The sequence below is a fragment of the Chrysemys picta genome, chromosome 6 (assembly GCF_011386835.1).
Source record: "Chrysemys picta bellii isolate R12L10 chromosome 6, ASM1138683v2, whole genome shotgun sequence".
NCBI lineage: Eukaryota > Metazoa > Chordata > Testudines > Emydidae > Chrysemys > Chrysemys picta.
The window spans coordinates 126,553,410-126,581,018 of NC_088796.1; the positions used below are offsets into that span (position 1 = coordinate 126,553,410).

The window sequence follows — 27,609 nt, forward strand, 5'->3', positions numbered from 1 at the left end:
GTGTGTGTGAATGGAAGTACATAATTCTGAATTAACATGCATAATTACAGCCACATTAAAGAGCTACCTATTGCTTGAATCCTGCTCTTAACCAGGGGATCTGCAAGACATTGAGACAGCATAAGCTGCACATTGGGAGTGCATGTTACAAAATCTAGTAAAATAGAACTCGACATGCTCAGTGATCTACAACAAACTGAATTCAGCAGGAGGACCTAAAAGATAAGTGATTAAGTGACGTGGAAAAAATAACTTCATCTGAAGAAAAGTTAGCCCAGAGTTTTTTAAGGTTATAACCGTACCATGATTGCAAATGTAAATGTTTGAATTACCTCAAAAAAGTGAAATGAACAAATTGTCTTATGTTTGGTAATCATTTTTTTCTTGTAAATCTGCTGTATCCAATCCATTATATAGCCGTCAGGAATAAAATCCAACCAGAATTCTTAAGTCTCCATGACCCAGATATGTCCACCATAGTGCTGTTACTAATGCATTGAATTTAAGCATTTTCTTCTATCTTTGCTTGAGAAGGTAGGAGTTACAGGGCCACAAGGACATTAACCTATATATTAGTTTCTTATATAGCTTCCTTAGAACTGGATTATTTGCAGTTGTCAAATTGTGGTTAGATTCAACTGTTTTTAAAAATAAATGTATTTGGAATAACAAAGATGGAGAATTAATGTTGACATGTTAAAAAAATCCAGTGCAAAAATATAAACAATATTGCTCTTAAGCATTGTGACGTTCCCCTCTGGTGTTGGCTGGACCGGTGATGTGCTAGGTCATTCCAATCCTTCACTCTGGGAGCCAGACTTACCTTGCTCTGCCGTGAGAATCCCCACTCCTGGGCTGCTCACGCACAATGGTTCATGGCATTGCTGATAAGACACATTTGGGCCGCAATGCAACGGTGAAGAATCACGTCAATTTCCTGCTGATGCCGTTTTGGAACGGTGTGGGCAGAGATTCAGTAGAGGGAGAGAGGAGGTTCCAAAGAAGGAGGCTGGTGAAGGAATAGAATGGAATCTTTTCCTCGTTATGTGTATGTGCTTGGACCCCTGGTCACCTTTACTCAACTCTTCTCCCATCTTCTTTCTGCATCTAGAAGGCTTGGGGTGAGAGGTAAAGTAGGGAGTCCTTGGAGCAGCCAGCACTCCTCTGGGTTCATAAGGAGGAAAGAGAAAGTTTCTTCTCCTTTTCAGCAGCCAGAAGTGAGTGCAGGTTCAGACTGATCATGTATACTAGACAGGGGCTGATATGAAAGACGTAGCTGTGGTTACAACATTTAGGTATCTTGCCAAGCCTCACACTTAACTAATCCATAAGTCAGCGGTTCTCAAACTTTAGTAACCCGAGGACCTCCATTTTGATTTAAAAATTTGCCATGGACTCCGCTCAGCCCCAGACCCTGCCCCCACTCCACCCCTTCCCCCAAGTCCCACCCCTACCCCTCCTCTTCCCTGCCTCTTCCCTCCCCCCATGCCAGCATGCAGGAGGTGCTGGGAAGGAGGAGGAGGAGTTGATCAGTGGGGCCAGCAGCCCCGGACATGATTCCGCCCCCTTCCCCGAGCGCGCCCCGTTCCTTCCCCTCCCTCCCAGTGCCTCCTGCACGCCAGGGAATAGCTGTTCCCCGGCGTGCAGGAGGCGCTGGGAAGGAGTGGGAGGAGTTGATCAGCAGGGCCTGCGGACCCCCAGGGGTCCCTGGACCCCAGTCTGCGAAATGCTGCCATAAGTGAAAATGGTACAGAAGGAAAAATTAGCAGAGGAAAAGTTTAATATCGTTGTAGAATTAAGTCTCAAACCAGGCAATGTATATAAATGGAGATTTGTTTCAGGGTAGAAGTGGCTGTACACCCCACATAATAAAATGGCTGACAGTGATCACAACAATAAGGGGATTTTGGATGGCAAAATAAAGTCTCAGTAGTCTACACTGAAAAATGACTGTAAAAAGAGCATCGTGATGTTCCATTTGTCATTCAAGATTCAATATTAAGTAAAGTTTCTAAGTTCAGCCAGTCATGTAAATTGAATCTGGGCTCTTCTGTTCTCATGTATTATTCCTCAAACGATTCTGCAGGCCAAATGAGTGCAGTCAGTTACACTTGTGCAACATTGTCTTCAATAGGATTGCACAGCTGTAACTGACAAACTCACTAAAGAGTTTTGTTGCTGCAGAAGAAAAAGAATTTGGCTCACTCTTCTAGCTGCGGCTCTGCCGGGCTAATGGGAGTAAAAGGTTGTATTAAAAAAAGCAAAGAATCCCTGTCCCTAAAGTAAGCAGCTGTAACTGAATATATACAAGGAGCAGATGGGCCCGAGTGAGTGAGTGCCATTTTTACCCAGTCACTCTTCAGAGTTGAAAAGCCCTTTGATTCCAGTGACTTCAATCTTTGTGCTGGAAGTACTGGTTTGAATTGTAACTGCTGGAATAAATGTAGCTGAAATCGTCTGTAATCTTAGAAGATTATGCACGAAAAATTCATGGATGGAATTCTTAATTTCATAACTGTTGGAGGCTACTTTAGAAGGTAGTTGGTGAGAGTAAGGAAAATACCTTCAAGTCTAACAGTCATTATTGCAAACTTTGCAGGAACTCTGCTTTGAAATGGGAATCTATCCGAGAGTACCAGGCAACTTTGGTGCTTGGTAGCAGGGGCCATGTGGACAGTTAGTTTAGGGCAGGCTAGCATGAAATAGACTTGCACTCCAGGTTGCCGTACACTAATTGTTTGTATAGAGGAGCCCTTATTCATTTACTATTAATGCAACAAATACTTCTGCTGCTTATCTCAACTGAAATATTGAGTGGATGTTTCTTTGATGCCATGTTGTGTCTGTAACTTTCTTGAAACAAAATTTGATGTAACTTAATAAACTAGATGCTTTCCATCCTAGAGTGTGGAGAAAAACTGAATTTGTAGGGAGTTGGTTAAAATCCAGCGGTAAAGATGGTGGCACTCGTGTCTCGGGGGGGAGAGTACTAAAACTCTTATTCAGATGTTTATAGAGGGTAAATGAGTTTCTACAATGGAAAAACTAGCAGTTATCTTCTGAGTCTCAAATCTTCCTGAGAGCACCGAGGAAGATGGGTCTTGGAATAACAGATCTCCCATTCTCTCTGAGAAAGTCCATTTTGTCTTTGCAAATATCAAATATTTCTTCTTTCAGTCACATTAGCCTTTGCAGTATTGGTAGGTAGTTCAACTCTGTTTTATTTTAAATTATGGTTTGAGATAGCTATTGTTAGGCTTAAAAGCACAGTCTGTTTGAAGAGAAGAAACTACAGGGAACTTGAAAACCATACACTTAACAGCCTGAAGATTAAAGTGTTACTAGCCAGTATGGAAAAAATTGTCTTGCCACACAATTCAAAACTCCCCGCGAATGGCTAAGATGTATTTTCCTTGTGTACTGCTCACCCTGTACTGAACTTATTGTCAATCAACTTTATATTATAAATACTCTGAAAGCATAACAGAAATAAGAAAAGTAGTAACTTTTTACTCTTCCTGTCTTTACTTCACTTTATATTTTCCTGTAACAGAAAATGTGTTTTACAATAGTGTCTGGAGGTTCCAACAGATTATACAGTTCTGTCCCAAATAGCTCCAGGCCCAAGTGCTTACAAACCAAATGAACAAGACGGGATGGAGGATCACCCCCATTTTATAGATGGGGTTTTGAAGCACAGATTAAGTGACTTGCCCAAGGTTACACATCAAGTCTGTGGATCCAGGAATTAAACCCAGGTCTCTTGTGTTCCAGTTCAGTGTCCTACCCTACAAGAACATGGCATATCGTTCCTGTTTTGTCTTCAGTGTTAGTTTTTTCTTTCTCTGCCCTTTATGTCCCTCTTCCTACATAGTTTCAGAGCTGCTGTATTTTCTGGATCATATTGATGGCCTGCGAAAGGCTGCTTTGTGCGACTCTGGCCAAAGGAAAAAAGTACCTTTTTAGCTTGACTTACAGGGTCAGTGGAGTATTCTCCCAGCATGAGATGAATCCTGTGGTCTAGGGTTGCTGTAGCTCTTAAGTCACTCCCCCACCTGGCCCAGGGGTAAAGGGCTGGGCTAGAGGAAAGGGGGCATGGCCAGGGTATTCCGACACGTTGCTGGCCATGGGCACTGATAGAAAATATGGGATGGCCTCTATCCAGAGACAATGACCAGTTGAAAAACAATCTTTTGCAGGCTGCTGGAAGGGACAGCGTGCATAGTTTCCTACCAAAATGTTTAAGGCCTCCATCTTCCATATCCGACTTTCACTAATTAGTGCGTGACACCCTTAAAGCAACACCCTCTGACTTCTTGAAGGAAGAGGGCACATTCTTTTCCTTCAACAGCTTGGCAGCTGTGTAGGTGCATCTCTGTCACCCTCCTTGTTCCTGAAATTTCTACCTTCTGAGCGGGGTGGCAGTTTCTCTGATAGGATTTTTCCTGCAGCTTCAGTTTGAGTCTTTCACTCCAGCTCTTGCATTTGCTACTGCTCCTAGATTAGCAGTCACTTTTACGTTTGCTTACAGGTTTCTGAATAGCAGCAGTTTTCACTTCTGCAGCTTGACAAACCAGCAGGAGCAGGGGCACCAGCTCTGTGTGCAGCCTTGGGAGGATTTCAGTTCCTCAATTCACATTTGGAAACTTATCTTTGCAACCATAAGCGTTAGAAACTTCATTTTTAAAATGAAAACTTAGATTCTACGGAAGATGTTGGTACTTGCCTGATAAAGCCTCCTACTTTCCCGAGGGTACGTTAACTCTTTAAGGCCTTGAAAATGCATGTTTTCATGGCCATCGCTTGGGCAAAGCCAGTGACTCTGAAAACCGCCCCTAAAACAATTTTGTTGGGGGTTGTTTCTCAAGTTGTTCCTTTCAAAACTTTGATTTGCTGAAATTTGTTTTTCTTGATATTAGAAATTCGATTGACCCTAGCTAAGAGACTAAAGAAGTTTAGCTTATTTAGTTTATCCAAGAGACATTTAGGAGATAACTTGACTACAGATTGCAAGTACCTACAGGGATAGAAGACTTGATAGAGGGTTCTTTAATTTATCAGACAGACATAAGATTCAGTTGCTGGAAGCTGAAGCTAAGAAAACTGAGACTAAAATAAGGTAATGAACCATTGGAGCAATTTACCTAGGGATGTGGTAGCTTCTGTCACTTGAAGTCTTTAAATCCAGATGAAATCTCTCTCCAAAAGATATGCCCTAGCTCAACAAGACGTGATGGATTGGATGCAGGAACCAAACCATTTAGTGAAATTCTATGGCCTGTGTTGCACACAAGGTCGGACTAGCTGATCATCATCCCTTCACTTTTCACACACGCAGTTTTAAAAGGCTTGACGATCAGGCTGAAGTCTCCATGTCTTGGAAAGATCTTGGCTATCATAGCTTCCTTAATAGTATGCTCCTAGAAACAGGACTTTTCTGTGAAACTATAACCTTTAAAAGGGATTAATTCCAGTAGAGAACCTTGGGAACTTGCAAACATACAGTACCAAGATTGTCAGAAGTCTAGGATTTTGGGAATCTGTCTTGAAAGGGACCTGATTTGCAGATGGTAGGTAATCTGACAAATCAGGCCACTTGCAGTGTTTCAGGTTGGACACCGTAAAAGTGAGGCATGCAAAATCACTTCTGAAATTATTGACTGCATGATGTAACAATTCATGTTTCTACTAATTTTATATGGCTCTATCAGGTGAAATTACAGAAATGTGTATGTTGGGGACTTGATTGCAAAGATCAGGGAATGATACTCAGTGAAAAAAGATTGAATGGTTGTGTGTTCCTGTATTGCTGGCAAATCTGAGTCTATTGAATTCAACAATTTCATGTTTTTATTGATACTAATAAAAAGTGTTTGAAAAAAACATTTTAAAAGGATTTCTTTTCAGGGATGCAGTCTAATATTAGTCTCACAGTACCTATGTCCACTTCTAAATGAAAGAGATTGGGTTTACCTGTATGCTTTATGCTTAGCCACTGGTTAGAGCTCTAACAAACTCGTTCTTTACCATCAATAGTGTAAGTTACATGCTCCATATTGCAAAAAAACATTTCGAATATGCTGCATAGAACCCAGAAAACAAACCGTGTCTTATTGGACAGTGAGACAAATATGGAAAACTTCACATTTGAATCAGAAAAGGCATTGTTGGCAGTGTTACTGTTTAAAACTAAACTAAAATAGTCCATATCACATTATATACAAATTCCTGCTGCTTTGCCCACACAAGTTGAAGGAAGAAACTGAGGTTCCCTCTAGAGAACCACCAACAGATGATATCCAGCTTGGCCTACACTGATTATGGATAACTAGTGATCCTAATGGAAAACATATGAGTTCTGACAGGGCTTAAATACATTAGTATATAAGTGAGTGTCAGTTTGGAAAGTTCTTCTAATTTTTTGTAGGTTTTTTATTTTCAGTAGGTTTATTTATTTTCAACTTTGATGGCTTTACTGTTTCATTGTTTGGGGATTAATCAGTCTTATTCTAGGGTAACTATCTCATTATAGACTTGATTGCCTATTTAGGATTTATATCTTGGTGTGAAATTACAATTGTTTTAGGTCCTGAAGCAAGGTTTTCCTGGGAAGTGTAAAAATATAATCAAGACTCTGATAATTACTAATTTACTTACTGATCCTTTTACCTGTTTGTTTCTTACTAGATCCTGGATTTGAGCATTTTAAGATAGCAGAAAAATCCCATGGGAATTGGATCAAGCTTTATCTAGAGGGAAATAATTCAGAAGTCCTCTTAAACCTTGGCAAAAAGGTCCTTAAGCAATATTTAGAGGCTCTGAAGATCCTGAGTTCTTCACTAAGCAAGCAAGTGGCACAATACGACATGTATTCAATGACGGTGGGGACTGTGATAGTCCTGGAGGTATGAATTGATAAGTTTAGGAAGGAGGTTATATGATGACATTGCCTGTGCTAGGGGAGAATGGACTTGACCCAGGAGGTCCCTTCCCAATTTATGTTCTTGTGAATTCACATCTCGTTATGAAGCGGCTAAGAACAGAAACTTTCAATTTGCTCTTTTGACTACATAGTATGGTCTTAGTAATGATTACTGCCGGAAACTGGGAACTGTTTCACAGTGTTAACTCTTTCCAATTGAAAGATGAAGTATAACTTTTTAACACACCAAAATTATTTTATGGGATAAGTGTAGGAAGCTTTTGATATAATCTCTTCGGTTTACTCTTTCTGTGCTTTGATATTTCCAGTAAGTGTGCAGATGTGCTCCAACTTTAACTGCTCTTGTAGCCACTAGCCTATATTGCTTCATGAACAGAGCTGCTCTCTATAAAAGCATAGAGCAGCTATTCCAACGTTCTGTTTGTGCCTAATGATGATGTAAAGTTCACATTTCAGGAGTCAGGGTCAAATTCTCAGATGTAGGAACATTTATTCTTTGTACTTAAAGGTGTAATTTTGGGAAAGGAGTGCTTCCTGCAAGGAGCTCACTGCCCTCAACTCCTGCTTAAGAGCTTCTGTAGGAGCTGAGAGTACTCAGCAGCTCACAGGACTGGGCCCTAAAAATAGCAAATACCATCTTTGGTATGGAGCCTGGAACAGGCTATTTGTAGGTGGTTTTTTTAATGTGGATAATTATTAGGGCTGTCGATTAATTGCAGTTAACTCACACGATTAACTCAAAGAATTAATTGCGATTAAAAAAATGTATTGCAGTTTTAATCACACTGTTAAACAATAGAATACCAACTGAAATTTATTAAATATTTTTGGATGGTTTTCTACATTTTCAAATACATTGATTTCAGTTGCAACACACAATACAAAGTGTACAGTGCTCACTTCATACTATTTTTTATTACAGATATTTGCACTGTAAAAATGATAAACAAGAAATAGTTTTTTTTCAATTTGCCTCATACAAGTACTGAAGTGCAATCTCTTTATCGTGAAAGTGCAACTTACAAATGCAGATTTTTTTGTTGCATAACTGCATTAAAAAACAAAACAGTGTAAAACTTCAAAGCCTACAAGTCCTCCTCCTTGTTCAGCCAATTGCTAAGACAAACAAGTTTGTTTACATTTATGGGAGATAATGCTGCCTGCTTCTTATTTACAACGTCTCCTGAAAGTGAGAACAGGCATTCTCGTGGCACTTTTGTAGCCAGCATTGCAAGGTATTTACATGCCAGATATTCTAAACAGTCATATGCCCCTTCATGCTTCGGCCACCATTCCAGAGGACATGCTTCTATGGTGGTGACGCTCATTAAAAAAATGTGTCAATTAAATTTTGACTGAACTCATCGGGGGAGAATTGTATGTCTCCTGCTCTGTTTTACCCGCATTCTGCCATATATTTCATGTTATAGCAGTCTCAGATGGTGACCCAGCACATGTTGTTCATTTTAAGAATGATTTCACTGCACATTTGACAAAATGCAAAGAAGGTACCGATGTGAAATTTCTAAAGATAGCTACAGCACTTGACCCAAGGTTTAAGAATCTGAAGTGCCTTCCAAAATCTGAGAGGGACGAGGTATGGAGCATGCTTTCAGAGGTCTTAAAAGAGCAACACTCCGATGTGGAAACTACAGAATCCGAACCACCATAAAAGAAAATAAGCCTTCTGCTGGTGGCGTCTGACTCAGATGATGAAAATGAGCATGTGTCGATCCGCACTGCTGGAGATAGTTATCGAGCAAAACTCAACATCAGTGTATAGATGCATGTCCTCTGAAATGGTGGCCAAAGCAAGAAGGGATATATGAATCCTCAGCGCATTTGGCACGTAAATATCTTGCGACTCCGGCTACAACAGTGCCATGTGAATGCCTGTTCTTACTTTTAGGTGATGTTGTCAACAAGGAGCAGGCAGCATTGTCTTAGGCAAATGTAAACAAACTTGTTTGAGCGATTGGCTGAACAGGAGGTACAGCTCTACCCTGATATAACACTGTCCTCGGGAGCTAAAAAATCTCAGCGCCTTATAGGTGAGACCGCGTTATATCGGGTTTGGTCCGGTAGGGCGTACTAGCAAGAGCCGGTACGCCGTGCCGGACTGGACCAGCTTCCCCGGAGGTGATTTAAAGGGCCCAGTGCTCCAGCTGCTGTGGGGAGCCCTGGGCCCTTTAAATTACCGCCAGAGCTACAGCAGTGGGGCTCGGGTGGCGCTTTAAAGGGCCCGGGGCTCCCCGCTGCTTTACCACGTTATATCCGAATTCGTGTTCTATCGGGTCGCGTTCTATCGGGGTAGAGGTGTAGTACTGAGTGGACTTGTAGGCTCTAAAGTTTTACATTTTATTTTTGAGTGCAGTTATTTTTTTGTACATAATTCTACATTTGTAATTCAACTTTCACGATAAAGGGATAGCACTACAGTATTTGTGTTAGGTGAATTGAAAAATACTGTTTTTCTTTTTTACAGTGCAAATATTTGTAATCAAAAATAAATATAAAGTGAGCAGTGTACACTTTGTATTTTGTGTTGTAATTGAAATCAATATATTTGAAATGTATAAAAAATCCAAAAATATGTAAATCAATGGTATTCTATTATTATTTAACGGCACGATTAATCTTTTTAATTGAGCGACAGCCCTACCTCCTAGGTTTAAAAAAATTCCATCATGTCGGATCACATAGGTCATCACAGTGTTTAAAACCCGTAGATCCACAGCACTTGAGTTAATGGAACGACTGGTGGTAATGGTATTGGATTAGCCACTATAGGGAGATGAGGCAACATTTGGGTTTCACACTATTTGCTGACAGAGGAATGCGGAGGCTCAGGAAATACTAGATTTTATGCCAGGTTCCATAGTGGCACATAATCTAATGTTTATACAGACCCTTGTGCCCCTGGCCTCCCCTGCCCCTTCCAGCCTGTCCTTGTCCGTCTCCCTCCTCAGCGCTTCATGCCTCTGTATTAGTCAGGTGGCTTCCTCTTCTGTTACCAGTACTGGGGAGTATTGAGAGCCCAGGATAGAGTCTCCCTGCTTTTAGTTCTTCTGCTTGGTGCTACAACAGTCCCTGATTGCCAAGAGGACCAATTGCAAAGATAGTCCTGCTTAGCCCCTGCAGTCCTGAGATGAAGTCTGTGCACTGTTGATCTGTGGGGTAGCACATGCGTTGTGCGGTCAGCATGTAGGAACTGTGAGGGGTTGGAGCATGCTCAGTACAGATGAAATCTTCCGAGAATGTAGCTGTTGTACTCTACTAAATCTCTACTGAGCATGTGTGAACTGAGGTTTTGAGGATTGGAACTTGTCCAAATATGAATGAATTTTCACGAAGATGGCGAAAAGCACATCCCTGTCCCTAGGGGGACCCTGGCCAAATTTCAAGTTTCTGATCCAAAGTATGGAGGCACTAGAGCTTCTCAACAAAATGGTTAAGAAGTTTTTTAACATGGGCAAAATATCAATATGAGAAACAGCTGTGATTTTGCTGAGACTTTAAAAAAAGAAAATTCATCCTGGGGCAAACAGCAAACATGGAAAATTTCAGCCTAAACCATTAGTTTGGTGAGGTTATAAGAAACTGAAAATAGGGCATTAGAATGGAAAGGGCTGGGTAAAACAAGGTCTTAGAATGGAAAACACCAGGCAAGTAGTTGATTGTGCGATTAACTACATAGGCACTTTATAACCACTTTATAATAACCTGCCCTCTATAAATCTGCTCCTCTCTAACTATAGAGGAGAAAATGGAGGGTCACTGTGGCGTTACAGGTTTGGGTCAATTTCTGCAGATATCTTAGTTCTTTTGTCCCTAATGGCAGTTTTAGCTCATAACTAGATGAGGGATATATTTTCCAAGCGTTAATTTCAGAAGAGCCGATGGATCATACATTTCTCCCCACCTTTGTCGGGCTACATTATAAACCCTTTGTTGCAGACTCTCTCTGTTTATGTGTATGTCCAGCACCCACCACCCTGGAGCCCTGATCTTAGTTGGGGACTCTAGGCACTAAACAACAATTGTAATATTAAATAATGTGGAAGTCTATGTGTTAGTGCATGCTAGAGGTGTACACATGAATACATGTGTATATCTGCATGTAGGTGTGGGAGTCCCTTTCTATAGATTTATTTATACAGGTATCTGGACAGGTGCATTTCTGTGGTTTTGCTCTATGGATTTGTATTTGGGCTTCAGGAGTGGGTCTTTTAATAGACCCATTGCAGCTGTGTTAATGTGTGATCCTAATTCCACACATAAAATTACAATAACTTTAGTGAACAAAAAACATGGAGCTGGTTACAAAAAATGAGAAGAGGGCAGGGAAAGAATCATGAAAACCTTTGTGAAATTTGATTTTTTTTTTTTAAATTACCCTTTTTGACTATTTTGCTGCCAGCTCTAGTGTTCTTTAACAATTAAAAGATGAACTTAGCATAACACACACGTCAAAACAGTAATATGCCTGTTTGGTCCTTGCAGTGAAAATGAGCATGTGAGAGAGGGTGGGGGAGAGCAAGCAACAGAGGGAGAGAGGATGGAGTGAGCAGGGAAGTGGGGCCTCAGGAAGGGGTGGGGCAAGGGCGGGGCCTTGGAAGGGGTGGGGCAAGGGTGTTTGGTTTTCTGGAATTAGAAAGTTGGCAACCCAACAGAGGGTGCGCCAATGCACCTGGAGTGGCGCTCCCATAGGCGGACACATCTCAAAAAACTGCAGTTACTGCATAGGGTGAGCAATCATTTCTTCATACTAGAAACCATATTCTGCAAGCCCTCCCTGTTCAGGGATGCCATTGAAATCAGTGGGAGTTTTGTATATTGAGGGACTTGCAGGATTTCTGTGCAACAGTTTGTATATCACTTTAAAAACACTATAATATGTAAGTGTATTCTTCAGTTACAATTGGCATAAAGCTGCCCAGTCTGGCATGTACCTTCCATCACACACAACCCTGTTGCAAAATCTATTTACTAGCAGTGCAGTATGGAAAACAACATTATTGTTTTCCTTTGAATGTTTGCTCTATACTCTATCTGTAGTTTTGAATCTATCTGGTGACCATCCCAATATTTTTGCTCTCTTTTCTAGGTTCTGCTTCTGCTTTTGCTCAGCATGCCAAAAGCACTGAGCAGCAGGGCTGAATTTGAAGTGCCACTCTCCCCTCCGCTGTTTTCTCTGCTGTTTTACTTGATGTGCCTGATGCTCTGTGCAGTTCATGTAATTGTATGCACATCAGCGGAGAGCTTGTGCTATTTCTGCAGTATATCATGGTTAATGGCAGTTGGAGTGATGATGCTGATTTCTGCACTTATGTGTGTAATTTTATCCGCCTTTGGAAAGATGCTTGAGAATCCCAAACTTCCAGCTAAGGTGAGACCACTCCTTAAGAAATCTAGTTGAAGCCTTTTGCTGTTTATGATGTATCCTCGAGCAAAGCCTTATCTGAAGTTCCTGGTGAATGCTAAGGGTATAGTATAATTTGAACCCACTTAAAGAGAGTAACATTGAAATGTGATCCAGTCACTATGGCATCATACTGATTACTATAATGAAGATTGTAAAAAGTGTTCATTTTCACATTACTTTAAGAAATGTTCTAATGAGTGTAATTTTGCATTTGATTTACTAGATTAGAAACAATTTATGCAGCACACTAGTTACGTGCCTCGTACGCTATGACACTTGCATATCCAACTAAAGCAGTTTGGGTGATGTCAAAATACTGCACACTGAAGATAACTGGTTGTATTTTCCAGATACTTGGAACATGACAACATTTTGAGTAAGACAACAGGCATCGTTAGCTTTTTAGTTTCATAAAACAAATTCAGAGGTTTTAAAACCACATCAGCTATATGAAACTGACTGCCCCCCCTCAGCAGGTGGTAATAATGGAAAAATCAATTAATATTTAAATACAGACGCTGTATGGTTTCCCTTACTGTCTTGATTGTAAAAAGAATCATTGGTTTTGTGGTCTGATAGCTGGCTGGCAGCAAATACTTGGTAAAGTAATGAACTAATCAACGAATGGACAGATCTGCTGAGCGAGACCCCCGATTGTACAGTCTCCTCTTGAAAAGGAATGTTGATCTCAAAATGGCCTATACACACTTCAGTCATCTCTGAATTTTCTTACTTAAGCTTTGACTTTTAGCTTTTATTTTATTTACTATGAAATAAGGAAATGTATTGCTTAGATGAATGTTGCTTTAACTAAAAGTAGTCTGACCTTGACACTGCTAACATTTCATAGTGCCTTAATAGTCTCTGCTGAGATGGAAACATTTACTCATGGTGAGCAGTGCTGGGTACTCTTTTTCTTTTTACAGTTTTCCACATTTTTTCATAGTCCCAATTCCTCCTCCTTCCCCCCTCCCCCAATTTTATAAATAGCAACAAGCCAAAAAATAATGGTTAGTACTTGGAGAAAGTTGCTTACCTGTAACTTGAGTTCGTATAGATTATCAGTGAAGATCCCCACACTCCAACAGGTGGAAGGGGCTGAGGATAAGCAGAGCGCCATGTTCCTTTATATAGCATTGCATTAAGCGTTCCGTTACTCAAGGCAAGAATGCCTCTCCCATCCCTAAAAAGCAACAGAGAGTCCTGTGGCGTCTTTAAGACTAACAGATGTATTGGAGCATAAGCTTTCATGGGTGAATACCCACTTCGTCAGATGCATGTCTTGCATCTGATGAAGTGGGTATTCACCCACGAAAGCTTATGCTCCAATACATCTGTTAGTCTTAAAGGTGCCACAGGACTCTCTGTTGCTTTTTACAGATCCAGACTAACACGGCCACCTCTCTGATACTTCTCCCATCCCTGTGGTTGGTTTGCCGGAAGGTTCTTGGGAGGATTAGATTTGTATTGGTAAATGTTGGTGTACACACACAGACACACAATTTCCGCTGATGATGATCAAAATTTATAATAGGCAAAGTAAGAAAAATGCTGCTTGAGAACTTTAAATTAGAGTCCCACCTTACTGTATGTACAATGTGTTATAATGCTGGCATTAGTGGAGCAGGAGCAGTGGCACATTTAGGTAGGTTTAACTTTTCGAATCTCAGCATCTACTGTCAATGAATTTATTAAAAGAAATCAAATTCTGCCAAGCCTAGGCATATACTCAAAAGTGTGCATTTGTACTGATCTGCTCAAAGTCAGGTTAAAGGGAACTTTTTTTTTTCTTGAGCCAGTGAGTCACTTCACTTACAAGCACAACACAAATTTATGTAGCTTTAGGGCTGCAGAAGTTCTTCTTTTTGCTGTCTCGAGTTTTATGTGTGACTGAAGATGTTTCCTTGAAAATATCCTAAAATGCATAGCAAAGAAATTAGGCAATAAGGTTAAGATGTTAATCCTATGATAACCAGAAAATTGAGTTAAGCTTCGTGTGAGAGTCCTTACTCCTTGCACAAAAGCATTGTGACAAATCTGTCAACACTTAATCAGGAAACACTGGTCATGCTAGTCTGCTCCTAATCTTCCCTCGCCGATTTTCTTGATTGCTACGGACAACACCACCATTCCTACCTGTCATTCAGGCCATAACCTGGGTGACATTGACATGTTCAACTTGGGCATTTCTGTAGGTCCTCATACCCAGGAACATCTCAATCTTGCAGATTCTTTCAGCATAATATAAGTTACAGCTTAAAATTATTGTCCAAGCTCTGTCCTCTTGTGTCTCGATTGCTGCAACATCCCTTTCTCTGGCTTTGACAAATCTTGTGCTGCTCATATCCATTCAGAATGCTGCTTCAAATATCATTTTACTAGCCTGTTGCTTTGTCCATGTCATCCCTCCACATGCTTGCTCTTTTCTATAGCATCGAACATAAGCAGTTCGTCTTCACTTTCCGGGTCCATCACAGTCAGTCCATGCCGTACCTATCATTTCTCATTCTCTATTGGGATGTCAACCCCCATCGCTGAATGGTCCATGATGCCAGCCTTCCTTGGTGGTTCTTAGAGGATGCTAATAACTTTGGAGGTGTATGTCTACACCAGTGGTGGCTTATGTATGTATAGAGGGCACTGGGGCACCGCCCCTCCTGTAAAAGTCCACACAAATACGTTTGTGTCACTAAATATGAATTGAGAACACAGCAACTGTTATCAATTTGTATTTAATAAGAGCCTCCAGGTGTCCTTCTCCATCGCCCCTGTGGTACGTGTGCAGACTGTGTGGTGAAAGTCTGACAGGAGGCGAGCCACCGGGATTTTGAATGGGGGCAATTTGAGTGTAACGTTTTACAGTGCTGTATAATCACTGCAGCCTGTGGGTTGGGCAGTGAATCCAACATCTCGGACCCCACTCAAAATCCTTCACTGCGCAATCTGGGGGGGGGGGGGGGGAGGGGGAGAAGAAGCTGGAGGAGAAGTTGACCAGGAGCTAAGGAATCGGGAAGAAAGGCCAAATGGGCAGAAGAGCCACCCTTCCGAGCTGGTAAATCTGTTGCTCCTGGCCTAGGGAAGAGGGAGCCCGAAGGACTTGTGGCTAATGGTGAACTTTTGGGGGGCAGGCAGGGCAGTGAGTAAGCACCAGGGTCTGGTGAGAAGGGAGGAATTAGGGTAAAGAGAGGAGGGAGACTTCAGGGGCTAGGGCCAAGCGGGGTGAGAATTGGGGTGAAGAGCTCCTAGAGAGCTGGGGTTAAGGGGAGAGTTATGGTGTGGAGAGTCCCAGGCGTTTCTACTATACCTCACTTGTGCCAAGGTTGACCAGCTGCCACTTGTCAACACTTGAGCTGGAAGTGAGCCTTCCAGCCCGGGTAGACAGGCTCTCACGCTAGCCAGGCGAGCATTGTGGCTTGGGCAGCAGTTTGGGCTCTCAAACCTCCCCCGCTTCTCCCCTCTAACTGGGTCTGAGCTTGGGTGGCTAGACAAAGTCTCTGCTGGAGCCACAACGTCCACACTGCTGTTTTTAGAGTGCTAGCTGGATCCCCGCTTGCATGAGTCTGCGTCTTTTGGGAGGCTTTCTCCCTGCTGCAGTGTAGTCCTACCACGAAAAACTGAAAAATAAACATTAAAATGGAATACGTCTGACGAAGTGGGTATTCACCCACGAAAGCTTATGCTCCAATACATCTGTTAGTCTATAAGGTGCCACAGGACTCTTTGTCGCATTAAAATGGAAGTTGTTCAACAGTTTCCAGATGTTTGACTTTCAAGTCATGCTGGAAGACTTGCATGTTTTCCCACGCGTTGCCTAAGGGCCTGGGTTAAATGGGGGAGTGGATTTCGCAGGTTGAGGTGCAGCAGTGTCTGTTGGATAGGGACGTTTTTGAGACTGTCAATCCAAGGGAAATTTTTGTATATCATGTTTTGTAAAGAAATGCCGAAGGTTTGTCTACACTGCACTTGGAGGTGTGATTGACGCATATGTACATCTACCTGAGCTGGCTTTCATTTAGCTAGCGTGAGCTCAATAGCAGTGACGCTGTGGCAGCACAAACTTCAGCACAGGCTGGCTCCCCGTGTAATAGCACCCAGGGGACTGGGTGGGCTTGCAGCAGCTTTGGCGCTATTGATAGTCACGCTGCATTAAAGCTAGCTCAGGTATGTCTACACATGCTTCATTACCATCTCCAGTTACAGATGCTTTTAATTGAAATATATAAAACTGGATTGCTAGAGGTGTACACGAGTAGACATGAATTACAAATAGTACTATAAAATCATTTCCTTTCTTCCTTGCATTACGGTATCACAGAGGTTCTCAAACTAGGGAGCAGGGTGCAGAGTATATTCGGGGGGGGGGCATGAGAAGCTTTTTTGGGGGAAAATAAAGCTTACTGCCCCCATTTTATCCACAGCAATGAATAACTAGCAAAGTTGATTCCTCCACACACATCAATAGGGGTCTACTTAAATCACAGTGAAATCACACATTTTTTGTGGGTTGGTTAGGGCATAAAGAGCAAATTTCTTGGATGAGTTCATACAGTTATATATTCCATGCCACTCTTACTTCTGTGCTGAGGGCTGTACTGCCTTCAGAGCTGGGCGCCTGGCCAGCAGCTGCCTGTCTCCACTCTGCCTTCAGAGCGGGGTGGCTGGAGAGCGGCAGCTGCTGGCTGGGCGCCCATATCTGAGGGAAGCACTGCCACCAGCAGCACAGAAGTAGGGGTGTGGCAGTACCTTACTGTTTTTAATATTTAGTGAAACTTGCATGGTTTTTTTAATTGGTATATGTACTTGTGTGCCGGGAGTGAGGGGCATCCATACTACAGACACACACAAGTGTGGGGCGTGATCAAGTAAGTTTGAGATCCACTGCAATATCTGATCTCAGGATTCTGCAGGAACTGAGATGACGTCTCAAATACCGGGAAGGCAAGGAAGGCTGTTCTTTTCCGGTTTCAGAGTTTGATGTTGCCAGTGTTGAGCCTAGAACATGCATCTTGTTAGGTTGAACAAATCCCTCTTCCAAATGTATGCTTTACAATACAAATATATACTTCAAAAATGTATTCAAGACCATCTGTTAATGGCTTCAGATCTTTTATTTATTTATTTATTTATATATTTTTTTAAATAAAGCATTTTAGTTCATATCTCTGAAGACAGTCTCTGAAGTACATGTCCTTCAGTGTGGCTTTTTTCCTGTGCTTGAATGTAGGAATCAGGTCATGAATTTTCTGGAGACCATAATGCGCTAGGCAGTGTTAACATCTGCTTCCTGGATGCTATAAATAACTTTTGATTAGTACATCTTTTCACAATCACTTGCTCCCTCAGTGACATGTAAAGCTTTAAATACTGCTGCGGTCCTTTATAAATCCTAACAAATCTTCAAAATGTTAACTTATTTGTGTAGTGCCTCAATTCAAAGTTACTGGATTGTCTTGAAGTATAATACACCGGACCCTCTCTAGAACGCGGGGTTTAGGATCCATGCGCAGACCCACATTAACGCGGGGACCGCGTTACTATGGATTCCAATGAAGGTAATTAAATTTGGGATCCATGCGCAGTCCCGCGCTATAAGCGAATTTGTGCTTTATAGAGGTGCGTTCTAGCGAGGGTCCGCTGTATGTAGTTTTCCTGTTTGTAGTCATGTTTTGCTAGCTCTCTTAAAAATTGGGGCCAGCCTAAGTAAGGGACATTTTGAAAGTGCCGAGAATGCAACAGCTCTGGAGTATTACTTCCATTAATAAAATGCAATTCAAATAAATTCTATTTCATTGAATTTTTGCCTTCTGCTTAATTTTTATTGGTTTCCCCCATATAGTATTTTTTTATCTCCTGTTTAATTACCAAAGCACCAAACTGCAGTTCACGTTAAGACCTTTTCTTTCATTCTTACTACCTTTAAAAAAAAAAGTATGAATGAGATGGTGCAGTGATTTGGTAGCTTTGAAATGTGATCCCAGCATTCCTGAAAACCTTATTGGGAACAGTTGTAATCAGTGCTGTTCCATGGAAGGTAGCACAGTTGGAAATACAGATTAGCTCACTTTGTGTCCAAATGAGCAGAATCCAAGAACATGCCTTCCGGAATGTTAGACTCTTTACTAACATCCCCCAAACCTTATAATTTCTAGTCTGAAAAGTGACTGTATAAAAATTACTTACTCATTTAGTCACTGATATTTACTTTAGTAAAAAATAACTCTCTATTGTACTATCAGCCCTCCAGAAGCTGCACAGCTTTGTGAGTGAACTGTATTTTTCTGCCCCACGTTAACAGAAATGTTAATTTCACTTGCAAGGGCCTGTGCATTCCCATTGTCTAATTATGTCCTAGTTACACTGATTAACCCAGTGGTGCAAGAGAATTGCACCGATAACTTATTTGGGCTGCAAAATTTTTACTACTCGTGGTGACGCACAAACTAGAAAGAACCCAACTTGACTTGCAGATACTAGGTTGGCTTTGCAAGCCTGCTGCTTAGAAAATCCATATTTATAAATTAAGGATTCCATATACAGTTTGCTTGATTTAATGAGGGTGTCAGACCTTTATGGTGGTGTGTACCAGCAATGACTAGAAAATTAATGGGGGTTGAAGATGCTCAAGAGTTTGAAGGATTGAGCCCTAATCGTGGTACCCCACAATGCTTTTACAAAATCCATTTCAGGGTAGTTTTTATTGTCAGCTACTGACACAGAAATCTAAATTTAGTATTCCATGAGTCAAGGCATAGCTAACCTTTAATGATGACATTCAGTAATGAGGCAGAGATTTATTTTGTACGTGCTTTCTGTGTGAGGGAGTGTGGGGTTGATCACTGAATGTGTCCCTCTCTCAGGAACAGTAGAGTTGTATGTGTATGGGGGAACTGTTTGCGGGAGCAGAAGGAGAAAACAGGGTTATTGTTATGTAGGACAGGAGGATATGCCCTTAGGGGAACAGATACATTTGATAGTGATGTGTAAAGAACCCTATTTGCTGATCCTGGTGAGGTAGGTGAACTTCTGTTGTACTCAGTGCCATTAGCTTCCCATTTAACCATTCCTGCCATTTAAACAACAAAACATATACCAAAGCTTTGTTAATTCACCATATTTATTTATATATTATGTTCCTATCCTCTACCCCATTTTGACTTCTAGGTTGTAAGCCTTCGAGAACAGGAATTCTTACCTAAATCTGTACAGTGCCCAGCGCAATGGGGCTCCAGTCCTGATTGGCGTCTTAAAGCACTACCATAATGTTTATTAATAGTCAGAAAAGCCACAACAGTGCAATCAGGATTAATATCAGTCCTGATTAATCTATTTTTCTTACTGTTTCCTAGACCTTGAGAGTGCATGAGACGTGCTGATGTGCAGGGGGATTGTTTGGTTACTAGTGTAATTCTGCTGAAGCAATTGACGCTGCAACAGGAGTATTTTGTCACACTAAGCTGCTGCACTGAAACTGTATTCACATGGGCATAGAAATGGAGCAAGTTTGGAGAAACACCAGAAACTTTCCCATTAATTTGATTGCTCCCATAAAGTTGTTTCATGATTCCGCAGTGACTTTCATAAATTGGAAGCAACTGAAATGTAGCTTACTGTTGTGTCAAGGGCACCTGGGTTGGTGCTGATAACCATAAGGTACGAGACATAAATACATATATATATATTTCTGTAAAAGGAGTGTTAAATCTATAAAAGAAGACACACAAATTGTCTGATAGGAGGGTGAAGGGATCTGAGATTCCTGTAGCTTCTGGGGGCACGGGTTGGCGACATTGGTCCCTTAAATACAGAACTGAATGCATTGGCGTTGCTGTGACTTAAATCTCCTGTGGTCTAATGACATGCTTACGCACAATTTGGTCTCAAAGCATTTTCACTCTTTGGGTCTCTCTGCTGAGACTGTTAAACAAGAGGTTAGTGCTAATGCTGGTGGTTGCTGTGACATAACCTAGTCTGTTAACTGGAATGAGTAAGTATTGTACATAATCCACCAAACAGGCTTCAGATGATAGTAAGTTTAGATCACTGACTTGGGATGTATTTCAGCTGGAAAATCTCATTCAGTTGAAATTTGAATTCTGTATCATCATCTGTAATTTTAATTTGTAAATGCAGAAGTTTTGGTGTAATGTGCTCCCTTACCCCCCAACCATACACACACTTGGTCCATGCTGTTAGTATGAATTAATAATGTCTAATACGTACTTCAGGTACATCACCTGCCCTGTTCACTCCGCTCATGAACTCCAGGCGGTGAATAACAAAGACTACATTTAGACTTTGCACAGCTTGGTTCCCACAAATCAAAACTCCAGATTAGTCTTAATTAGATGCTGAGGCTAAACTTGTTTATTACCTGCTACCTCATTAGATATAGGTTTAATTTTTGGGTGAAAATTCATAACTTGTTAGCAAATCTTACAAAGTAAGCCAACATTTTGGAGTCTGTATTGGAAAACATGGAGATAGTCAACATTATGAGAGTTAAAAATCTGATATACATGGTCTACTTCTGAAGTCAGTACTTAATGGCACATAAACAATAACTATGTCCAATAGTTACCACACAGCAGTATCTGAGATAATGAAGATACTTTGTGAGTACAGGAAAAAATTGTGATCTCTCACATACAGTACTAATGTTTAATTGTTGGCAAATGTTTTTCTGATAGAGATTAAACCCTGCAGTGGTTACTAGGACAAGCTATTTAAGGTGAAATCACTGACCATGCAAAACCAAACGTGCTGAGCACAAACTAGTTTTCTTGTAAGCATCTCAGGGTTGAACTGTGTGTCCTCCATGTAATCAGAACTGTCAAATTAACTGTTGGAGGTGCTTGTTCCTGGGCGAACACTTTTTAAATTTAATAACAGCTGCTTAGAGTAGAAAAACTTGATTGCTTAGCTAGGCTGACATGTAACTCTCTTCACAGGGTGCCCGGTTTTCCACACACCACAGCCAGTGCTTTTAGCAAGGTACTCTATGCAACAAAATATTACGTCCTGGGCCACTGCAGCTAGTCACCATCTTTAGATACAATGACTTGACCATTATGTTAATTTTCAACCATGTCAAATAGCACAGTAAACTGGAGTGTGTGCTTTCCATACATACTGCCTTTCTCTTACCCTCACAGCTGTGGCCTGTTGCTTAGGAAATTAAATCCATTCTGAAGTGAGCTACACCAGTGGTCTTCAGACTTCATGATTTTATATGTTTAATAGAATATCACTTTACTTTCCTTGGTTGTCTGTTGTAAGGGAGAGAGGTCTAAAAAAGAACTAAAGCTTAGAAATCATAGTGCAGTATACACAGTTTTGGGGAAAGCTCATTTGACGAGTCTGTATAAAGTTCCTGCATATTCAGTGCCTTTTTAAAGTCCGCTCACAAGATCAAGTGTAGGAACACATAGCTAAGAAAATGAATCTACAGAATATACATTGAGAGAACTTGGTTTTTAAATATAAATAATTTACCATGTTTGGGATTTGGCTTTAAAATGGTCTCTGTACTGAAAAGTATCAATAGTTCTTATTCGCGATGTATTGTTTCTTTAGTGTATTTCCCAACCGAGAAAATTACTTAAAATGAAAATAAAGGATTGTTCGGGCAGCACTTCTCCCAAAGTGCTCATTGGCATGCTTCGCGAGTATATAGCCCTCTCTTCCCAGCCGTGGGCATTGAGGATGGTTCCGTGTAGCTGCAGTGAGCAGAAAATTGAAATAATGAAGAAATCAGGCCAAGAGTATTATTGTAGCCACATAGAACACGTGAAATACATATTTAAACACCCACTATTTAACCGACTCTTTATCATGAAATAAATACACACTCCCGTTTGCAAGGTAACAATAGGCGGTAAGATGTCTGAAATAGCTGCTGGTAATTTGAGATGATTTTTTTCACTTTATCAAGCCAAGAATGGCTAGAGCACTAGAGCGGTGCTTGTTAGTGGTATCTCGACTCAGTTTTTGATTGCTGCAAGAGTTCTATTTTTAGATCTATTGATGTGCAACAAGAAAGGGCTGCTCCACGCCTTCTGTCACAAGATTGTAGAGAACCTGAAGCTGAAGTGTGCATTGGTGATTATTCAGAGAGACGTTTGTTACCTTGAGGAGATATAAAATGATTTAAAATAGTACAATTAAATGTGTTATGATGCTTACTCAGTGGGTTACACTAAAATGAACCTTATTTAAGAGTAAAAAGTGCAGAAAATGCCATTGAGAAAAATTACATAATTTGTCTTTTTTGCTTAGGATTTGTTGTCACTGAACAAGTCGCTGTAAGCACGTTTTAAACACACACTGAAGTAATGATATGTTTTCCAGATTATTTCACCAATGACACATTTTCTGTTCACAGAACCCAGCTGTCTCCAATTCCAGCTGGTCAGAACTAGATGTACTCATGTTGGCAGGAACGGTTGGCCATGCTGTGAGCCTGGGAGCAAGCAGCTTCGTTGAAGAGGAGCACCAAACCTGGTATTTTCTTATCAATACTCTTTGCCTGGCACTGTGCCAGGAAATTTGTAGACACTACTTTCTTGTGAAAGAATGTGATCTTCAGCTTAGTACTGCTGTGAAGCAAAATTTTGACGATATTGAGGAAACCGCCCAGTGCAGGAATGTTGATATACCATCGTGTGACTCAAAATTGGGCAAAGTCACCTCTTCAGGTGAATTTCTAAAAGGCTCAGAAAAGTGGATGGGTTTAGCGAGTCCATGGATCATCCTTATTTGCTGTCGGTTACTTCGTTCATTAAATCAGACGGGAGTTCAGTGGGCTCATCGACCCGACTTTGGACATTGGTTGACAAGGTGGGTATCTGAGTTGGATAATAGTTACTACATTAAAATGTCATGTCTGTCTTTGTGTTTAGCTAAGGGGATAATGATTTAATATTCTGTTGGAGTAGTTGTCCTGTGTAATGTATTTACCACCACTAGGCTACTGTCCTTAGCAGTAATCAAAATTTATAATCTAATCCTTGAAACATGTTTTTTTATCAGTGATTTAATGTTCTTCAATAACTAAGTCAACAGTGGCTGGCATAGTATATAGAGACTTGTGTAGTAGAATTAATGTATATTAAAGCAGAACATTCAATGCGTAATTCCTAACTTTACTAAGTTAGTAAAGTGGTACATGTAGGTACCAATGACATAGGGAAGTATAAGAGAGAGGTCCTGGAAGCCAAATTTAGGCTGCTAGGTAAGAGATTGAAGTCCAGGACCTCCATGGTAGCATTCTCTGAGATGCTCCAAGTTCCATGTGCAGGGCCAGGCAGAACTGCAGAGTCTCAATGCGTGGATGAGACGATGGTGTAGGGAAGAGGGGTTTAGATTTATTAGGAACTGGGGAAACTTTTGGGAAAGGGGGAGCCTATACAGGAAGGATGGGCTCCACCTAAACCAAAATGGAACCAGATTGCTGGCACTTAACATTAAAAAGGTCGTAGAGCATTTTTTAAACTAAGGGTTGGGGGAAAGCCGACAGGTGCGGAGGAGCACGTGGTTTGGACATTCCTTAGGGGAGGATCTATTAATAGAGAATCTCTAGGTCCTAGTGAGGATGAAAGGATGGAAAATGATAAAATAATAGGAAATAAGCAGTGAGAGGCAAAAAGGCATCCTTTAAAAAGTGGAAGTTAAATCCTGGTGAGGAAAAGAGAAAGGAGCATAAACACTGGCAAATAAAGCATAAAAATACAATTAGGAAGGCCAAAAAAGAATTTGAGGAACAGTTAGCCAAAGACTCAAAGTAATAGTAACTTTTTTTTTAAGTAAATCAGAAGCAGGAAGCTGCTAAACAACCAATGGGGCCACTGGATGATTGAGGTGCTAAAGGAGCACTCAAAGACAATAAAGCCATAGCGGAGAAACTGAATGAATTCTTTGCATAGGTCTTCACAGCTGAGGATGAGGGAGATTCCCAGACCTGAGCCATTCTTTTTAGGTGACAGATCTGAAGAACTGTCCCAGATTGAGGTATCATTAGAGGAGGTTTGGGAACAAATTGATAAATTAAACCTCAATAAGTCACCAGGACCAGATGGTATTCACCCAAGAGTTCTGAAGGAACTCAAATGTGAAATTGCAGAACTACTAACTGTAGTCTGTAACCTATCATTTATATCAGCTTCTGTACCAGATGACTGGAGGATAGTTAATGTGATGCCAATCTTTAAAAAGGGCTCGAGAGGTGATCCCGGCAATAACAGGCCTGTAATCCTGACTTCAGTACCGGGCAAACTGGTTGAAACTATAATAAAGAACAATATTGTCAGATATATAGATGAACATAATTTGTTGAGGAAGAGTCAACATGGTTTTAGTAAAGGGAAATCATGCCTCACCAATCTACTAGAATTCTTTGAGGGGTCAACAAGCATGTGGACCAAGGGGATCCAGTGGATATAGCATACTTAGATTTTCAGAAAGCATTTGACAAGGTCCCTCACCAAAGGCTCTTTCGCAAAGTAAGCTGCCATGGGATAAGAGGGAAGATGATCTCATGGATTGGTAACTGATTAAAAGATAGGAAACAAAGGGTAGGTATAAATGGTCGGTTCTTAGAATGGAGAGAGGTAAATAGTGGTGTTCCTCAGGGGTCTATTCTGGGACCAGTCCTATTCAACATATTCATAAATGATCTGGAGAAAGGGATAAAAAGTGAGGTGGCAAATTTTGCAGATGATACAAAATTACTAAAGATAGTTAAGACCCAGGCAGACTGCGAAGAGCTACAAAAGGGTCTCTCAAAACTGGGTGACTGGGCTACAAAATGGCAGATGAAATTTAATGTTGATAAATGCAAAGTAATGCACATTGGAAAGCATAATCCCAACTATACATATAAAATGATGGGGTCGAAATTAGCTGTTACCACTCTTGGAATCATTGTGGATAGTTCGCTGAAAACATCCACTCAGTGTGCAGCAGCAGTCAAAAAAGTGAACAGAATGCTGGGAATAATTAAGAAAGGGATAGATAATAGGACAGAAATATCATGTTGCCTCTATATAAATCCATGGTAGGCCCACATCTTGAATACTGTGTGCAGATGTGGTCACCCCTCTCAAAAAAGATATATTGGAATTGGAAAAGGTTCAGAAAAGGGCAACAAAAATGATTAGTGGTATGGAACAGCTTCCATATGAGGAGAGATTACTAAGACTGGGACTTTTCATCTTGGAAAAGAGATGGCTAAGGGGAGATATGATTGAGGTCTTTAAAATCATGACTGGTGTAGAGAAAGTAGATAAGGAAGTGTTTACTACTTCTCATAACACAAGAACGAGGGGTCACCAAATGAAATTAATAGACAGCAGGTTTAAAACAAATAAAAGGAATTATTTCTTCAAACAACACATAGTCAACCTGTGGAACTCCTTACCAGAGAATGTTGTGAAGGCCAAGCCCATAACAGGGTTCAAAAAAAGAACTAGATAAATTCATGGAGGATAGGTCCGTCAATGGCTATTAGCCAGGATGGGCAGGAATGGGTGTCCCTAGCCTCTGGAATGAGCGACAGGGGATGGATCACTTGATGATTGCCTGTTTTGTTCATTCCCTCTGGGGCACCTGGCATTGGTCACTGTCGGTAGACAGGATACTGGGCTAGATGGACCTTTGGTCTGACCCAATAGGGCCATTTTTATGTTCTTATAATGGAGAATAATGGTGCTTGGAGTGCTTTCTGATTGGTCACATGGGCTATGGGTGTGGGGGGGAAGGGGAGAGAATTTTTCTTCAATCTAACACAATAGGGCATTACATTAGAAATTTGAGGTCATTTATTGGTAATGCCTTTAGGTAATGACTGGCCTGTGCAATCAAAGTCATGGCATTTGGAACAAATAAAAAATATTAACATACATTAACATATGGAGATAGACATTCAGCTGCTGGTTTCCTGCTTGGCTTTTGGGTTCAGTTGCAGATGTCGAGTTTCCTATTTAAAAAAAAAAAAAAAAGCCTAGATCCCAGTACTGGAAACTTCATATCTCCCCATTTACTATCAGGGTAGCTGAGGTCAGATGAAGTACTCTATCTAATGTGATTTAGGTTTTTCTATAGTGTCTGTGTGCCAGCACTCCCTATGTTTCAGTATTTGGCAATGGGCAGGGTATTCAGTGTATAGCACTTGCCTATGGAATGCACTCCACCTGCTGGTCTAAAAGAGAGAACTTCTGTGCACCTTTAGGGCATGATGCAAGGCCCACGTCTGTCTTGTTTTCTATTTATTGTATTACCATAACACTAGGATTCATAGTCATGGACCAAGACCCCCTTTGTACTAATAGGTTTGTTTTGTTTTGGTGATTGTTCTTATTTTGCTATTGGAGGAAAACGTGTGTTCTACAGTGTTTGTGTGTCCTTAGACATGATGGCTAGGGAACATTTTATACACTTTATACATCTAAAATTAAGTAAAATGGATATATATGCTGAGTTATCGTTTAAAGAGATGCTTGTGAAGTACTGTAACAATCCTTGTTGCCTTATATTAGTTGGAGAAACTAGAATGCTGTAGTAGAAGTGATAGTGAATTTTCCACATGTATATAATGTATATAACTATAAAATTTTGGTTTTAAATCATTAGAATTTTTTATTATATCATATGAAACTTTGTTTTATCCAGTTAAAACAGACCAGCTAACATATGGTGAGACATGATTACTTTTAAACATGCATGCTTGAATAGAAAACCTCATTAAGAAAATAGTTTTTCTAAAGATACTAAAATATTTGACCACATCTCTGAGAGAGCTAGTAACAGATGTCAGTGCAGTGATTAATTTGGAAATTCAGTACAGTAGCTGGAGCGATGTTAAATGTATTTTAGCAGTAATTATAGATTTTTTTTTTTCTTTTACAGTTCTGAACATAAAGCTGTACTGTCCCTTCTGGTAGCTATCTCCTTAGTTATGATCTTTATTCTGGTTCAGAGGAGATGCTCCCTGGTTTCGAAAATAGCGATGGCACTTGGGCTCTTGGGAGTCTACAGTTACCGGGCAGCCATTGGAAATGTTGTATTTCCATGGCAACAAGACAGCAAAGATATCTCAAAGTAAGTTCATCAGCAGATATGTAAATCAACTTCTAGAACAGTCGTAACACTTTGGATACTGAAAAATAGCACAGTTATCTCTGTTAGAATCAGGCTGTTATGAGCGAAGGGATGGTTCTTTTAAGGATGTGCACTAACAAGTTTCGTG

At 40.7% G+C, this 27,609-nt stretch overlaps 1 protein-coding gene across 2 annotated transcripts in view; it reads left to right on the top strand.

Moving 5' to 3' along the window:
• Nucleotides 1–27,609, top strand: part of PIGG (phosphatidylinositol glycan anchor biosynthesis class G (EMM blood group)) — a 115,627-nt gene that overhangs the window by 40,625 nt on the left and 47,393 nt on the right. For both annotated transcript variants that reach the window (XM_065549804.1, XM_008172663.4), the window contains exons 7-10: nt 6,688–6,905; nt 12,051–12,332; nt 22,750–23,204; nt 27,270–27,461. In XM_065549804.1, the coding sequence (XP_065405876.1) occupies nt 6,688–6,905; nt 12,051–12,332; nt 22,750–23,204; nt 27,270–27,461 (1,147 nt within the window). The remainder of the gene's footprint in view (nt 1–6,687; nt 6,906–12,050; nt 12,333–22,749; nt 23,205–27,269; nt 27,462–27,609) is intronic.